At 38.4% G+C, this 17,105-nt stretch overlaps 3 protein-coding genes across 6 annotated transcripts; 1 reads left to right on the forward strand and 2 right to left on the reverse strand.

Annotated features, from left to right (window-relative positions):
* Positions 1-4,730: 4,730 nt before the first annotated feature.
* LOC126604936 (receptor homology region, transmembrane domain- and RING domain-containing protein 1-like) lies at positions 4,731-9,371 on the reverse strand. Its single transcript, XM_050272266.1, has 8 exons — positions 9,266-9,371; positions 7,935-7,992; positions 7,661-7,821; positions 6,999-7,226; positions 6,391-6,792; positions 5,780-5,877; positions 5,598-5,651; positions 4,731-5,203 (listed from the first exon to the last, which is right to left on the reverse strand). Exons 3-7 carry the CDS (start codon positions 7,779-7,781, stop codon positions 5,622-5,624), a joined length of 879 nt encoding a protein of 292 aa, XP_050128223.1. The 5' UTR covers positions 7,782-7,821; positions 7,935-7,992; positions 9,266-9,371; the 3' UTR covers positions 4,731-5,203; positions 5,598-5,621.
* LOC126604934 (uncharacterized) lies at positions 8,010-11,514 on the forward strand. 4 transcript variants are annotated; one of them, XM_050272262.1, is made up of 10 exons: positions 8,010-8,154; positions 8,264-8,409; positions 8,685-8,829; positions 8,947-9,037; positions 9,406-9,603; positions 9,727-9,956; positions 10,135-10,266; positions 10,511-10,578; positions 10,673-10,734; positions 11,154-11,514. In XM_050272262.1, exons 2-10 carry the CDS (start codon positions 8,288-8,290, stop codon positions 11,285-11,287), a joined length of 1,182 nt encoding a protein of 393 aa, XP_050128219.1. In that variant the 5' UTR covers positions 8,010-8,154; positions 8,264-8,287; the 3' UTR covers positions 11,288-11,514. The 4 variants fall into 4 exon arrangements, with proteins under 4 accessions (XP_050128219.1, XP_050128220.1, XP_050128221.1 ...); XM_050272263.1 differs by lacking the exon at positions 8,010-8,154 and having other exon boundaries at positions 8,185-8,409; positions 9,490-9,603; XM_050272261.1 differs by lacking the exon at positions 8,010-8,154 and having other exon boundaries at positions 8,187-8,409.
* A 3,110-nt stretch (positions 11,515-14,624) lies between these two features.
* LOC126604935 (thaumatin-like protein 1) lies at positions 14,625-16,378 on the reverse strand. The gene is made up of 3 exons (XM_050272265.1): positions 16,013-16,378; positions 15,211-15,883; positions 14,625-15,067 (listed from the first exon to the last, which is right to left on the reverse strand). The coding sequence occupies exons 1-3, from the start codon at positions 16,095-16,097 to the stop codon at positions 14,869-14,871; spliced, it is 957 nt and encodes a 318-aa protein (XP_050128222.1). The 5' UTR covers positions 16,098-16,378; the 3' UTR covers positions 14,625-14,868.
* Between the last annotated feature and the right edge of the window lie 727 nt (positions 16,379-17,105).

Consider the following 17,105-nt stretch of genomic DNA (forward strand, 5'->3'; position numbering starts at 1 on the left):
GTGCGAGTATTAATTTGATGCATTTTTCTGTTTTCCAGCGATTGGGACAAGGAGATTTAAAGCCTACATCAATTATACTCAACTAGCTGACCGTTCAATCACTTATCCAAAATGTGTTATTGAAGATCTTATTATTAAGGTTGATAATCTTTATCTACCGGCGGATTTTGTGGTTTTAGACATGGATGAAGACCTTAAAACACCTATCATTTTGGGGAGGCCGTTTATGGCAACAACTAGGACTTTAATTGATGTGGAAGCTGGAACGCTAACTTTACGAGTTCAAGACCAATATGTGGTATTTAATTTGTTTGAGGCAGCAAAACGTCCTGCTGAACAGCAAGATTGTATGCGCATTGATGTGTTAGACAGTATGGTTCAAGATAGTTTTTATGCCCGTTCAAATACAAATCAGTTGCTGCACATTTACAAGGGGAAATTGGGACAAATTCTGCAGATAAAGGTGTTCTTGAGTACATTCACGCATTAGACAGTCTGCCCACACAGTTGCCAAGGTTTAGAAATGTTTACGAGAGCTTAGGGGAGCCAAAACAGCCCCTTAAGCCGTCCAGACAGCAGCCACCAAAATTAGAGCTGAAGCCCTTACCAGAACATTTAAAATATGCACATTTATGGGCTGCAGAAACGCTGCCGGTTATAATTGCAGCTGATTTAACTCCCACAGAGGAAGATAAATTGCTTCGTGTTTTGAGGAAATATCAAGATGCACTAGGATGGACAATTGCCGACATTAAAGGTATTAGCCCAGCAATCTGTATGCATAGAATTTTAATGGAAGACGACGTGAAGCCAACAGTTGATGCTCAACGCCGCCTTAACCCAATTATGAAAGAGGTGGTCAGAACAGAGGTTATGAAATTACTTGATGCAGGTATGATTTATCCTATTTTAGACAGTAAATAGGTGAGTCCTACGCAGGTTGTTCCTAAACGTACTGGCATGACAGTAGTTAAAAATGACAACAATGAGCTTATTCCTACGCACTTAACTACAGGCTGACATATGTGTGTGGATTATAGGAAGCCAAATCCAGGTACACGAAAAGACCTTTTTCCTCTACCGTTTACTGACCAAATGTTAGAAAGATTGGCTGGCAGGGCTTTTTATTGTTTCTTGGATGGCTATTCTGGGTACAATCAGATTCCAATTGCACCAGAGGATCAAGAGAAGACAACATTTACATGCCCATTTAGGACATTTGCCTATCGGAGGATGCTATTTGGATTATGCAATGCACCCGCCACTTTTCAGCGTTGTATGATGAGTATCTTTTCTGGCTTGGTTGAAAGAATTGTGGAAGTTTTTATGGATGATTTTTCTGTGTTTGGAGATTCATTTGATCAGTGCCTACATAATTTGTCATTAGTTCTTGAGAGATGTCAAGAAACAAATTTAGTGCTAAATTGGGAAAAGTGTCATTTTATGGTGAAACATGGAATTGTTTTGAGTCATTCAATTTCTAGCAAAGGCATTGAAGTTGACAAAGCTAAAATTGATGTGATTGCAAGGTTGCCACCCCCTACATCAGTAAAAGGTGTTAGATCGTTTTTGGGACATGCAGGATTTTATCGTTGGTTTATCAAGGATTTCTCCAAGATCAGCCGATCTTTGTGCAATTTATTGGCTAAAGATGCACCATTTAACTTCGATGAGGCTTGCTTAGAAGCGTTCAACAAGTTGAAATCACTCCTAACTTCGACACCCATCATTGCTGCACCAGATTGGGGTTTACCATTTGAATTAATGTGTGATGAACCATACTTATATAAGTATTGTCCCGACCAGATTATTCGCAGGTGCATTCCTGAGATTGAACAAGACAGTGTTTTGCGTTTTGCTCATCAGTATGCATGTGGGGGACATTTTGGACAGAAAAGGACAGCAGAGAAAATTCTGCAAAGTGGGTTGTTTTGACCTACATTATCTAAAGATGCAAATAATTGGTGCAGAGCTTGTGACAGGTGTCAAAGAGTCGGCAACCAATCCAAGAGGAATGAGATGCCCCAGCAAAGTATTCTAATTGTTGAGTTATTTGATGTTTGGGGTATTGATTTCATGGGACCATTCCCATCATCTCACGGGAATCAGTACATTTTAGTTGCTGTGGAATATGTTTCTAAATGGGTCGAGGCCCAATGTTAGTTTTCCAAGTTTTTGTCTATATGTTCGGTCGTTGGTCACTGGCCTCCTTTTTGGACTACAAATTTTTTTTTTTTTAGCATTTCTTTGATGCTTTCCTGTACCAGGTTTGACCCCACCCAGGTGTGTCTCCCCCCATTTCTCATTCTTTTATTTGTCTTTGTGTATCCTTTCATTGTTTGTCTGCTTTGTTTTTTTTTTTATTCCTTTTCTATTTTTCATTTCGTTTTCTCCCTCCTTCCAGTCGCTTAGGATTGCTGTTGACTTCTCTTTGGATGTTTCCGTTTAGTTTTATTTTATTTTCCACACCTTGAGGACAAAGTGTAAAATAAGTTTAGGGGTGGGAAAAATTTAGGATTTTTATTTTTGTGTCAGTTAAAATTTTTCGTTTTTAAGTTAATATTCATAGATTATTTTAAACATTAAAACAAATGGACATGGTAAAGATTAATCCCACAGTAGAGTCTTTTCTATTTATTGTTACTTAGACACCAATTCACGAATTATACTTTGACAATTGCACATTCACACCAACATGATTTGTGGGGATTGAGATTGAAACACTTGCTTTTTGTCTAAGTGTATTGTTATTGTTATTTTTGTTCTAAATAAAGTAAAGTTAGTATGTGTTATAAAGTAATAATTGTCTCACCCGAGGTTCTGCCTAGTAACCGAGCCAGTCCTGCCTAATTAGCAGTGATTCTCGCGTCAAACGGTAGAGTTTTGGCATGAGGCAGGGTGGTTAATTGGTTTTGTAGCCTTTTCAGCTCGGGTTAATAAGTCCTTAGAGGTGTTCCACACCTAGTGCCCTAAAGCCCTAGTGGTTTGGGAGTCATTGACCTAAAGCTCGCTACATGAGTTGGATAGAAAGCTTAAGGGAACCGACATTGCACGACCACTACTGTTACTTTAAAAAAAATTTAAAAAAAAATCGAAAAGAAGAAAAGAAAATATATGAAGTTAGTATGTAAAGTATGAATAAAGGGATGAGAGGTAAGAGTTTTGGTCGAGTCTCTTTAACTATGTTGGTTCACTTTACACCAAAGGAAGTTTGTGAATTCTTTTCTAATTAATTCTAAATGGCTTAGACTCTGTGGTGGGATTGGTTGGAACTTTTGAAAAGATGTTCTGATTTTTAACATTTTCTATGGATTGCAACTTGAAAGTGAGAATTTTGTTTGAGCTAAGTTTTAGTTCAGTGTCCAGTTTGTTAGTTTTTATTTTTATTTTCTAGTCTTGTTTTGCTTGAGGATAAGCAAAATGCTAAGTTTGGGGGTATTTTGATAAGTGAATTTTATATTATATATCTAACCCTATTCTTAGTATATTTTGGTTAATATTTTGGAATAATTTTGATACTTTGAATTGTATTTTCAATATAGGACTTTCGACTTCCTCTGGAGCAAAACGTGGTCAAGTGGACGAATTTTGGAGTAATTCCAGTTAGAAGACGTTCGTGAGTCACTTAGCTTGGTCGTATCAAAATTTGGGATTTTTCCATCAAGCGGTTATTTTCTGGCGATAAAATAAAAGAGCGATGCGCGATGCTGGAAAATGACGTTTTTGGGCTTAAATTGCTTTTTTGGAGCCCAAGATGACCTCGGATGGTTTTGTGGCCTTCTAGAGATGTGTTCGGAAGGTCCTTATCTTTAAAACAACCTATCTTGGGCCGGATTTGGAGGAGATCTGAGGCTAAAACGTGGCTGGACAAGTACTTGGCAGATTCTCCTAGTTTAATTAGGGTTTTATTTTCTAAGATATTTTATTATTTTTCTTAGTTTCCTAGTTGGAATAAGAAACCTATGTCTTAGGGTTTGTGAGGGCGGAGTAAATATATTGCTTTGCCCGTCTACAATTTTTCTCGACGCTTATTATTATTCAACTTCAAAGACAAAGAACTTGGCTAGGGTTCTTGGAGATTTTATACTTCAAGGTGCTTTCATTCCTTTTATTTGTAATAATATTTTCTATGATTTCAATTATGAATATGCATAACTAATTCCTTTTGCTAGGGCGAAACCTTGAGCCTTAGCATGAATATGTAATTTTTATTTAATTGCTTATGATTGATTGCATGCACACTTTGAATTATTGATCACTGTTTTAAACTATCTAATTATCTTGATGATTGGCCACCATTAGGATGTTTAAACAAGTAATTGGATGCAATTCGGTCAGAATATCACCGGAGGATTGAGTATTGCTTCTTGTGATTGAAAATTGTAATTCCATCTAAGGCGAATATCACGTTCTTAGGAGTTGCATGGTTCTTCAAAAGGTTTTTATAAAACTTAATGAGTCTTGCATGTTCATATTTGATCTGAATATCACAGACGGATTGCATGTTAGATATACGTTCTTGCTTGAATATCACGAGGAGAATATATATTAGGAAAACCTAACCTTCAAAGTAGCATGTGTAAATCGTAAGTAATTGGTAGAAATTCATGGGATTGCTAGGTGATGGTGGAACCTAGTGCCTTTATAAATTGGTATTTAAAACTCTTTTCTTCGATTATTTTAGTTTTTGTTTAAAATTCGTTTTTAATATTACCCATTCTCAAACTCTCTTTTCTCAAGTTTTAATTCTAAGTATTTAATTAGGAATTGTTTCTACACAAATTATCCAAATAGTCCTTGAGGAAAACGACCTTGCATGAGCATCTATACTACAATATCCTTGTATTCTTGCAAGTATTTCATGTGATTTTGACCCTATTTGCATAGACGTTAAAAATCCTATCAGGGCAAAAGACACCTGAGCTTCAAGCAACACATGCAGATTTGCAGAGGATCATTAAACTTTTTGTCCCTGTTTGCTGAGCTAGTGATTCATATGAACGGGTTTGCGTAGGAGAGCGCTGATCAATCTTTGTATTCAAGTTGCGTTGAAGACTTACGCCTTCACGGAAACTTTGAAGCAGCAGCTGTTACTGGTATTTTCATGGCAGTGCAGACATATATCATCCTTATGTCTCTTCAATCCACGCGATGGAACACATTCGGGTGGAGTTATGGATGTTCACAATAAACAGGAGGAACACTGAAAGGAAACCATAACACAACGTTGGATGTAAGTATAGCAATGGTGTTAATGACGGAACAAGCCTCACAGACTCAAAGGTACTAGAAAAAAGAGCATGCTTTAGGCGAGGATCATGACTAGCAAGCATTTGAAAACCGAAAGGAATTGCTTATATAGATTTGAAAATAATTTTTGCTTTGATTTTGGCATCTGTTTCACCAAAATGGCCGATGAAATGGTCAACTGGCAACAGAGACACTCTTTCAAAGGGCGTGACCAATTCCAGCCACTCCAATCCGACAAACCATCTCGTTCACAAAAAGGTTATTCATCCTTTTGCTGAAATACGAGGTTAAAACATTTTTTTTTTTATCAAAACAAATTCAAACTTTAAAATAACTAATCTCGATACCTTGAAAGTCATATTTTCTATTCACTAATTGTATAACCAGGATTTTCTCTTGATCTGCAAGAAGAGAGTACCCAAAATTTCAGTGTAACAATAAAAGTAACCCCATAACCTGAGCAATTCAAACACTAAAAAAGAATCAGCCATCAAACATGAACAAGTGAGGATGGACCCAATTCTCTTACCTCAGCAGTCGCAATTTTCTTTCGTATATCATGCTTGCACACTGGGCAGTTTCTTCCCCATTTTCTCAGCCATGAATCCACACAACTTGAATGAAATTCTGCAAGCAGATCTCAAGCTGATTAACAGAAATCTACAAACTTCGAATGACAAGGCGAGGAATTAAATCTAAACTACGAAATCACCCTTTTGATTTAGGCCAAAGTCAATTGCCTAATACGACGATAGTCATTTCACGTCCCTAACCTTTGAGGCTATAATCAACATTAGAATTTAACAGCATTTGAACAATCAAACCGTTAACATGATATATCTACTTATATGTACTTTATAGTGGACATGGCGAGAATAGCAGCTTCTTTGAGTTCCTTCTTCTTAGACTGGACACGGTATTCTAATATTTGTGATGAGAACTTGCACATGTCCGCAATATGAAAGTTCATACCTCGAGTTCTTCTACAATGTAATTTATGAACAATTGGAAGTCTTAAAGGTAGGAGGAAAACATATACTATTATGTCTACAAGTAAGACTTTGTGGCTTGATGAAACTGACACCGCAACTATGATGAAATGCAAGGGATATAAACATGAGGGAACATCTTATAACTTACCATGCTGGCAGGGAAGAACTTTAAGAATTTCGGAATCTTTGTAATTCTCAAGGCAGATGGCACAAGTTTCTTCAGTGTGGCATTCATCCAAACCAGCAGAACTGAATGTGAAGCAAGGGAGAGCATCCACAATCTTGGTATCCGCACTTTTAGGAAGCTGGTTTCTTCCTTGAGAATAGGGCCAGCGCCAGTCTCTCCGAGCACAGTTGGCAATTATAAGGAGACCCAATACGGTTAGAAATGAGATCAAAGATACAGCAAACACCAACCAGGCCTTTTCATTTGGCAATAGGAAGATGCAGCATTCCCCTTCTTCTCCACGAGCATGCTCCTTTAGCATTTCACCAGATGCTTTCGAAACAAATACAGAACGAATTGTAACATTCTTGCTGTTTATCATCACTGAAAAAAGAGGACAAAAATCATTATAAATTATAACAGCCTCAACGAATATCCACAATTTCACAGCAGGCAAAGGGTAACAAGAACAGCAGACTTGGACTCCAATACAACCTTCAACGACATAGGAGCAGCCATAACTACATATGAAACGAGCAAGGAAAATGTAAAAGAAGTAAACAGAAATTTCAAGGGACACGGTCACTCACTGTGAACCAATTTTTCTTTTCTATCATCATAAACAATCACAGCATGAAATCCGGCATCTTGAGCGTGTTGCACTTTATCCTCGAAAGTGCATTCACCTCTTTCTACTAAAGCAAACCTCGTTATATCAGTTTCACTTGCTTGAATACCATTGTGCAGAGGCGAGCAGGCATGCAAAGGGTCGGATACAAGCAAAACTCCACATATTTCAGAGCTACTGACAGGACCAGCTATCACAGCATTCAGATTTCAATGATTAGTAAAAGCGTTTCGTCGAAAAGCGAATTAAGTCCAAATATAATCCTGAAAGTAAAGGGATAATATGATTTTGTTGTTTCATTTAGAGCCCGTTCGACAACCGTTTCAGTTTTTCACTTTCCCAAAACTTGTTTGGCAACATTTTCTAGTTTTCAATTTTCAACTAAAATTTGAAAGCTACTTTTGCGAGTTTTCAATTTTTGGTTTTGTTAAACTGGAAACAGTTGCCAAACTGAAAACGAAATGGTTATCAAACACCTTAGCTTAACCAAAACCCCAAAAATCGAAATTCATTTAATTCAAATCGAAAGCTGATGCCAGCTGAAGAAAACAAAGGGAAGGAAATTTATTAGACTAGTTATACCACATTTTCTCAGCAACCAAACAGCAAAAGATGGAAAGTTACCAAATTTGGCGGGAAGGTCGGCGACAAGAATTCCAGATGGTTGGAGAACAACATTAGCAGAGCTTAGTTGGAGAAGGAAAAAACAAGCAATCATAGAGAATCCCACTACAGCTTGCCCCATCTTCCTCTCTCTCTCTCTCTCTCTCTCAGCTCCAAATTACCTAAATTAAACACCAAATTAATTAAAAAATTAATCAAAATTTAGTTTAACCAATTAGTGATTAAATAAACCAAAAATTGAAAGCAAAAATAGAAAATAAAAAAAAGGGCATACCGGTTTAGTGAGCTTATGAGATTGGCGAGACCGAAAAACCCCAGAAGCAAGTGGGGAGCTGAAAAATGCCAAAGTTTCCAACTTGTCAGCAGTATTTTTCTAATTTATTTGATCCATACGGTGCCGTTTCGAGTTTTAACCTAAAGCGCCGCGTTTGATCAGTAACCGTTAAACCGCCAGAGTTAAAATTGCTTTGGTTTTCAGCACTGATTTGATTTAGGTGCCCTTTCATAATTTTTGTTCGTTCTTTTTCAATTTAGCCGATTTGATAATTAAAAATTAAAAAGATGTTTGAAAAGTAAAATGAGGTGTTGATTTATTTGTTGAAGCTTTGGAATCTGTCTGCGAATTTCATGGAAGAAGAAGAAGAAGCTTCGAAGCCGGCGCTGCCGGACGCCTTCCTCGATTTTCTGAAGGAGAACGGGTTGGACCCTTCCATTTATTCCGAGAGCCACTCGACCCCTCGTTACATAAGGTGGTAGTAATACTCTCTATGAATTTTTTCGAGAGAGAATGTGAACTAATTTAACTGGTTACGAGCTTTTAATAAAAATTTAGAATGGGATGAATGTTATACAGACAAGAAATTATAATTTAGTATTTTTATAGTATGTTTAATGTTTCGGTTTAATTTTTGATTAAAAGTTTGTAACTTCGTTGATTTGAGCATGTTTACCTTGCTATTTTTTGTTTGTGTTTTTATAATGGAAGAATTGGGGTTTGATGGGTTTTGTTTGTTTTGGCTTGAAGGTTAAAGCCTGGTTTGGAAGCTCGAATCGAAGAGATTGAAGCTGAGATCAAGTGGAAGCTTGAAGAAGTGGAATGGTTGCCTGGATTTTATGCTCTTCCGCCGGATGTACAGATTGCTAACTCAAACGCTTACCGGGAAGGGAAGGTGAGGGGGAAAATTGAGCAGTTGGGGTGTTTGTTATTTTACCTTTTCTGGCAAGAAAGTCCCCCGAGTTTTGATTTCGAGATTTTGTGTTTGTGTTTGTTTGATTTGGATTTTTAGATATATGGAATCGACGCGGCGTCTGGTGCTGCTGTTTCAGCATTGGATATCTCAGCTGGAGATCATGTTCTTGACCTTTGTGCTGCTCCTGGTAAGTGGTTTCTGGTTCCTGTTTGTTACTATTATAGATTGCATCGAATTGGAGTGAATGATTTCGTATTGTTGCAGGATGAGAAAATGCAACCAATTCTTGAGCCTGCTATGGTTAAAGTAATTATGTAGTCTGATTCTAAAACATGAATAGTAGCGAAATTGCAAAAACACCTGTAGAAGTTTGTTAAATTTTATAAAATGGCAAGAAAAACAAAGAGATATTTACCGTTTATAGTGTTTCAGAAGCATCCGTACAAAATGTTTCTGACAACCTTCGTGTGAGAACATCAGATTCAGTTACACTGATAACTTTCATTTTCTGAAAATGGCTCACCATGTTTTCTCTCGTGTATATCTTGGCATTAGGTGCTAAGCTTTGTATGATATCCGACCTTCTTGGTGATTCGGGTTCTGTAACTGGTGTTGATGTTTCAAGCCATCGTTTAGCAGCCTGTAGGACAATGTTGCAGAAATATGCATTGGGCAATCACTGCCGACTATTTGTTGCTGATGGGACAAATTTTTCCCTCATACCCAGGAGAGTTCATTCAGATCCAAAATCATGTAACTGATCTGAATCCACATATACCTGAAGCTTCATATGCAATACAGTGAAATCTTTGAGAATGCTATTTACGGGCATATTGTTGTTTTTAATACGTTATCATTCTATCTAGAATCTTGCAGGTGAATCTGCTTTGGAAGAGAATGTGACATTCAAGGAGTGGACATCTAGGAGACCATGGAAAGAAAGGAAACAAGCAGCTAGGATAAGAAAAAGTGGTGCCGTGCCGTCAGGGAATCAACTTCCAGACCTCATTTATTATGGCTGCCACTCTGGTGTGGTTGGACTGACTAAAAGTGAATTATACCAAACTTTTCGTGATGACGAATATTTGAGCTATGGCTATGACAAGGTAATACTGCATTTTGGTTCTTTATTTAAACCCCTTTACAGATCTCTTCACTCTCTATTTCCGTACTTTTTTGGACAACTACCAACACCGTTTCAATATCAGTTATGTTACCTCTTTGTTGTTTAACATCAATTCTAGTTTTGTTGGATTTTGCTAAGTTAGCTGGATGTTTATTCAGGTCCTAGTGGATGCAGAGTGCACTCATGATGGATCCATTAAACATGTCCAGAAATTCGAACGGTGGGGCTGGGAAACTCTTCAACGCCGTGTACTGGATGCCGAGAGAAGTGATGGCCTCACTGTGCTTCAGGTATCTGATTTCGGTTTCTTTCAAATGTATTTGCGAACTTTGCTACTTTGCTTATTGTTGAAGTTTCATTAGATGAGGAAACAACATTTCAGTATCAATCCAATGTAGTTTTGTATATGATTATTACTTCGCTATTGTAATTTTTCCCACGTGCATTTCATGGCAGAGCTTCCTTATACATCGTCCCCTTTGACTGATACAAATTCTTAGTAAAGTGATGACTATATCTGTCTTTGGCTTGCAGTTGAAGCTCCTAACAAATGGTTTTCGATTGCTAAAAGCTGGGGGGATTCTTGTTTATAGCACTTGCAGGTGCCTTTTGTAGTTTGCTCCTTTTAACTTTTAGCACGTTACGCATAAAGGATATCTGCCTCTATTTTGCTAATTTTCGTTTTCTATTGATTAGTTTGACAGTTGCTCAGAACGAAGACGTGGTAAGGCAGTTTCTCGAGGGAAATCCTTGTGCAGGTAAATTAACGGTTTTAAGTATTTTACAGCCTGCAATTTATGAGTATGGTGACTATTAAATGACTGAGTATCATTTTACCTGTAGCGGAATGGCTAATCAAAATTGGTTTACCTTTCATGATGGTTTCAGTACATTGTGTTTTCATTACCTTTTTTCATAAAGAAACCAGAAAATAATAACTGATCTGAATAATCCTCACCATCATCGGCTCTAATTGTTTGAAAAACTCATAAATCTGTTAATCCCATACTATCTAACATTATGAGCCGAAGTTGTTTCTGCTACATTTTCCTCCTCGAGGTTGTTCTTGCATCTGTAGTTCTTACTCTATAAGCAACTCGTCATTATATCAGAGTCTAATCATATCATTTTACACTTTTATGGGCTTGTGGTTCACCGGTTCCTTCTTATTCCGCAGAATTGCAGGTGATAGATGCTGCTGAAAATTGGCCTTGCAAGAACGGGCGAGTACCAAATACCCTGCGCTTTGATCCCTTGACTTCAAAAACGAGCGGACTGTTTGTCGCAAAGTTCTCGAAATTGACCATTTAATCAAGTTTTCGTTGTACTACATTTTCTTTTCGTTTCTTGAAACTGTTGAGTAGTTCCGACAATCAATAGGAGAGGAGGATCACAATTAACACAACATATATGCCGCATCTCTTTATATTTCTTTCCAGTACAAAGAAATCATACAAAAGCAGTGAACATTTCATTCAAGCAAGGCAAATGACATTGCTCTTTTCTTCCTCTTTTTATGTAAATTTTCATTGGTGTAATTTCTCGGAGATTAGCGTAGAATAACCAAACCAATTCGGTTAGACTTTGTCAAGTTAAAGAGAAATATCACTAGATTATAGCACTCAATATCAATCGGCCATAAGTTGTTATGTTACTATAAGACCTAAACTAAATGAAACTAAACTGTAATGTTAATATTAATTCAACTGCTATTTGAAGCCTAAATCGTAATAAATTAGATAACATTTTTTTTTTCCCGAAGTCTGGGGTATCCCACACCATGAAAGGTAGGACTAATCCCTAGTGGGGGTTGAAAAGGCTAAAGACATTTCAACCTACCACATGCCATGAACTTTCGACGAAAAAATCATCCGTGTTTTTGTTAGATTCATTCCTCGAACTTAAGACAAAGAAGCAAACATGACTTGAAATTCTACCGTAATTTCACTAAACCATTCATTTAGATACATTAGCTGAACGTGACAGTTAATACGTCCATTAATAACTAGCTAAAAACAACAGAGTGTCGTTTCATTACTAGTCAAACCCAGTTATTGCCACAATAAACCCACACCCAAGCTCCGATAAAAAAGCCTAGAATCCTTGTTTTTTTGGAATCCAAAACGTCGACGTTTCATATTCTCGTTCAGCGGTCGGAGGAGAAGATGACCAGCGGCAGCGGCGGACACGAAATCGCAGCTCCACTCAGTAAGCACGCCCTCAAATTACAAATTTCTTGTTGCGTATTTTTGCTTAATGTTTAAATATTCAGCATAATATTGATGCAAACTCTGAATCATCTGGTGGTACAAGAGTGAAGTCGATGATGTTGCATTGGAATCAGAACGAAATTTCTACCATCTCTGGCGAATTTGACCTCATTGTTGCGAGTGACTGGTGTGTTCCTCTTTCTTTCAACTTTCCATTCATTAATGTGCAATCCCACATCACTTTTAGCCCTCTTCATTAGATGGAGCGAGGGAATCATTAAATCGGGATCAAGATTATGTGCCGCGGTTACCTGAACGTATGTGGCAAGTTCTATGCACTGCCCAAGATCTCTTCTTTCCATCTGAAAGACATGGAATTTAGACTTGGTTGGTGCTATGGTGTTGTGTCACCTCATGATACCCCAACTTTGCAGAAGACCACTTTACATTCTTGGATGGATATGGTCGATTCCCCCTTTGTTTATTTTTAATTATTACTTTATGATGAGTTTGGGAGGTACTTGGTGAGGAAAAGTTGCTTGTTGGTTGCAATTTTTGGTTGGCCTGGGGAAACTTAACCTCTTGGTTTTCTTCACTAACTGACAACAGGCACTTGTACAAAGTATGTAACATAAATGCACCGTAATGTGTTGTTAAATCTGTATGCTCTATCTTGTTTATATTCATTAACTTGATATATCATATTCACAGAACTTTTTTGAAGGAATTCCACAATGGACTTGCGCAAATCCTCAAATTCCTGCTGGGAAAAGTGCAGCCCTCTGAAGCTATGTTCTTCGGTCCCAAAAGGGGCGTCTTCTTGGACGAGTTCTTAGAGAGAATCAAAGAATGTGATTTGCGCTTCAGCATAGCGGAGAATAATGATGCATAAATTTGGAAGCTTCATAAGGAGCTTTTGGATGGTACTGGTCCGTGGCCTAGCTATCAAAAAGATCACTGCTATCCCTTATTGATCAAAATTACGGTATGAACTTTTGAACCCATATTCCTTCTTCAGCTGCTCATATTTCGGGGAATGTAGATTCTGTGTGGTAGCATGGATTGTGTGTGCGAATTGTTTTGTTATCGTAAGGAATGGGAAATGGAATGTACAGCCAAAGTTCGGTATTGTTGCCCCCGCAAATGGTGGTGGATACAGATCCATAGTCACTTAAACACCAGATTCCTTCCTTATCATTGTGTAGATCCTCCCTCATTTGTAGCTACCAATTGGAATGGAAAGAACGGCACTACCCATTTTGGTTGATGTAAAATAATTGTGATTTCCTTTTTAAGTCTGTAGGTCCTGGCAGATTTATAGTTTACCAATTGTAATGGAAGAATGGGATTTTGCTTTTTTTCTTTATTGATACTAAATATTGTTGATTTCCCTTTTAGCATGTTCTGGGGGGGGGGGGGGGGGGGTGCAATGAAAGTTATAAACTTTCGTCTGAAGACTCCTTATCTTTATTTGAGCATCAAGTCGCATAATTAGCTTTAAAAATATAGCCATCCATGACTAAACATTGACATGGACCAGTAAAGGACGCTGCGGAACAATGTCAAAAGCGATATATACTCTTTGGATCGGTTAAACTAACATATCATGGAAGTGGGAGATTACTTGTTTGCTTTGAAGCTATGTGTCACTGCAGGCTCACAGAAAGGAAGAACCCTTGTCTGCTTAGTGTCAAGATGACACGTCCTGGATCAAATCCAAAGCTTTTTTAAAGGTGAGCCTATCTCTATTCTCCTTTCACTATTGCTTTACGCTGGTTGGTTCCGAGTGCCACTTGTTCATATGAAATTTTACTACTTAACTCAAAAACTATACTCAAATTCGCAGGTGGATTACGAATCATCGTTGAAAATGGACCAGTCATGATCAGATCAATCATCTTATCCAAAGGAAAAAGTTGGTTGTTCTCTGTCTTTGTATTGCTTTGCTTTGTGTGGTTTCCCCACTCAAGTGGTTGAAGAATCACCTCTTTGTATACATATACATCCAGGATGTCGAACTCCAAGGAAATCATCGTCGTAGGGCGGCAATTTGGAACATACTTACGACAACATGTTTAGGCTTGTTTGCTTATCTTGTTAGTAATTAATCATAACGAGAGAGAAGATGAACCATTCATAATTGCCATTACTGATTGAAATTACATAGTTTCTTTTTGGCTTCAGGTATGATGATCAGAATGGGAGACCCCTACACGCACTCCTTTTGCTGTCAATTCATCAATGCTTACTGCGCACGCCTATCATCGTGCTACACGTTCACATCGAAAAGTGCTTGCGTAAGTGGATTATGCGGTGGTTAGATTACGAGTAATTCTTCTGTGTGATTGTCGCACTATCACAAAAACAGAACGTGGAACCTACAAATAATTGTAGACCCCAACTACGAGAAAGTGGTCGTGGTTAAAAAAAAAAAAAAATTGTAGGGAAATGAAGCACATTTTTATTTCTAAACAAATGCTTATGCGTCATGCATTAATATATGTATGTGTATGTATCGAACACGGAATATTGTGGGATTTGGACCTGGGTGGTTTACAATTGATTCTCGTCAACTTTCCTTCACTATCCCCACCTTGGCATCTCTCGGTTGCATGTATGTTTCTCTCCTCTCGACAATGCCAAGCAGTCGGCCATTTGGGGCAGGATTGGCTACTGTAACTGTCAAAATGTGAGAGCCAAAGAGATGACCAAAATCAGCATGCTTTGAAGAGCCATGGAAGTGGAAGGTTGGGTTTTGGTTGAATCTCCAGTGGCCAAATTGGCTAGCAATGAAGAACCTATTGAGTTCGACCCAGAATCTGACCCTGACCCCGACCCTGATTCATCAGTTTGTGGAGACGAATCTCTTGAAGATTTTAGACTGCACAAAATATATCCCGGAACCAAATCAACGTCAATTACAAGCATATTATGCAAATTGTTAAAGCTGATTAATGTGAATTTAAAATTAATAATCAAACAATGTAACATGTTAAACCGTTTGAAAAAAATTAAAGCTTTTACCTCGAAGTAAGAGAAGCGCAAAATGTGATCGTATAATCAGCACCTGTACACGTAAACGTACTCGAAGCGTCATCATAAGCGTAGCTATACGACTTGGGACACGCGGACTTAAACAATTGTGAGTACATGGACGGCTTGCATGTAGACGGTGAACCATACGCGCCGTTGCAACAATACTCCGGACTTCCAAACGCGTCACACGCGCTCTTGCACGCGCCGCCACCTTCGGCTTTGAGCTCAGCAGGGCACCTCCGGTTAAGGTCCGTAACACACCCGGTGGACGCGCACGCACCCGATCCCCCACTCCCCTGAACGATCATAGGTAAGTTATAACCGTCAACAAGGCTGACATCATAGAAGTCTTGAGAACCCGAACCGAGTGTGAACTCAGCTAGAGTGGCTGGCGGGGCGGCTCCAGCTCCGTTGCACTCGAGCTCGCCCGAGCCGCAGTCCCCGGTTGAACACGAACCGCGACCGGAACCGTCGAAGCTGCAGCCGGTTCGGCCCCAGAACCGACCGGACCAGCCAGTAGGGGCTTGGAAAACGCGGGAGCTGCCTTTGGGGAGCTCGAAGCCGGTGCTGTCGAGCTTTTCGCTGCCGGAGCTAGCTAGAATTCCCGGCCATACTGTGAAGTCGCACTTATTTGTGAACGTGAATGTGGCTGCTGACACCCCTGCAAACAAAAACAGAAAAAATGTATAAAATTATTGATGATTCGATTGAATTACGAAAATGTAATAACAACCCAAAGTGGTAAAATTGATCGAATTGTTGAAATTTTGTGTCTTTTTTTTTTTTTTACCTCTGGTAATGATTAGAAGAAGGAAGGTGATGTGGTAAGAAAATGGAGCTGCCATGAGGATTTTGGTCAAATTTGGGGGAATCATAGAGGTTGCAAATTTATTTTTCAATGATTGTTGAAAATCTTAAATGGCAGCGAATGTTGGGTTTCTCTGACACAGAAACAGAGTCTGCAAATGGCAAATGTTGTGTGAGAAAAAGGATTGGAAGAGGAGGAGAAGGAGGAGGATGGTGGAGGAGGAAGTGGTGGGAGAGAAGGAGGAGGAAGGCGGAGGGAGTGGTGGGAGAATCTGAATGATCAGCCGAGGGTCTCTATTTATAAGGAATTCATACACAAAAATAGAAGATGGCGATGTGAGTGTCAGCACCGACTCGCCATCATGGGAAGAATTTATATATATTTTTTATTGATTAGACGGTGTCCCAATTAGATTTGAGGTTAGTGTTGTGAAATGACTAAAAAATATCTTGTGAAATGACAAAAATATCTCACTTGTTGGGTAAAGATGTCTTTTCATCTGGAAATTAGCTGGATCTTTGCTCGCGTGGCAGCTTATAATTGGCGTACCAGTCAAATTAGTTTCCGACGGTAACCAAACATCACCCTGTTGAAGGAGAAGTGACTAACAATATGAAATGCACCTAAACGTTCTCGCACATTTGAGAATTTGCTCAAGTCCCAAATCTCAAATTTCGAATTTGATTGAGGAGGGCCCCAGGAACGCTTAATTTTTACTATGGTACTAGTCCTCGTCTTATTATTAACATTTACTATGGTACTAGTACTCATCTTAATAGGTAAATAACGAGAGTAATTGTTCGTTATCCATCTGACTTGGTAACCTACAATCTTAAATCCTATCATGACACTGGCACTTTATTTTATTAAAATTTCATTTTCTCAATTGCAGGTGAAAAGTCTTAAATTTAACTCTTATAAAAAATGAAATCAATATTAAATTACTATTTACCTATTGAATGACTCAGTCTCACATATAACTTCCACTATTGTGGTACCAAAAAAAAAAAAAAAAAACGAAGATAACAAGACCAAGGCATTGGAGAAATTTTTCTAGGTACCTGGTACACCAAAC

This window comes from Malus sylvestris, chromosome 15 (assembly GCF_916048215.2).
Source record: "Malus sylvestris chromosome 15, drMalSylv7.2, whole genome shotgun sequence".
Taxonomy (NCBI): Eukaryota; Viridiplantae; Streptophyta; class Magnoliopsida; order Rosales; family Rosaceae; genus Malus; species Malus sylvestris.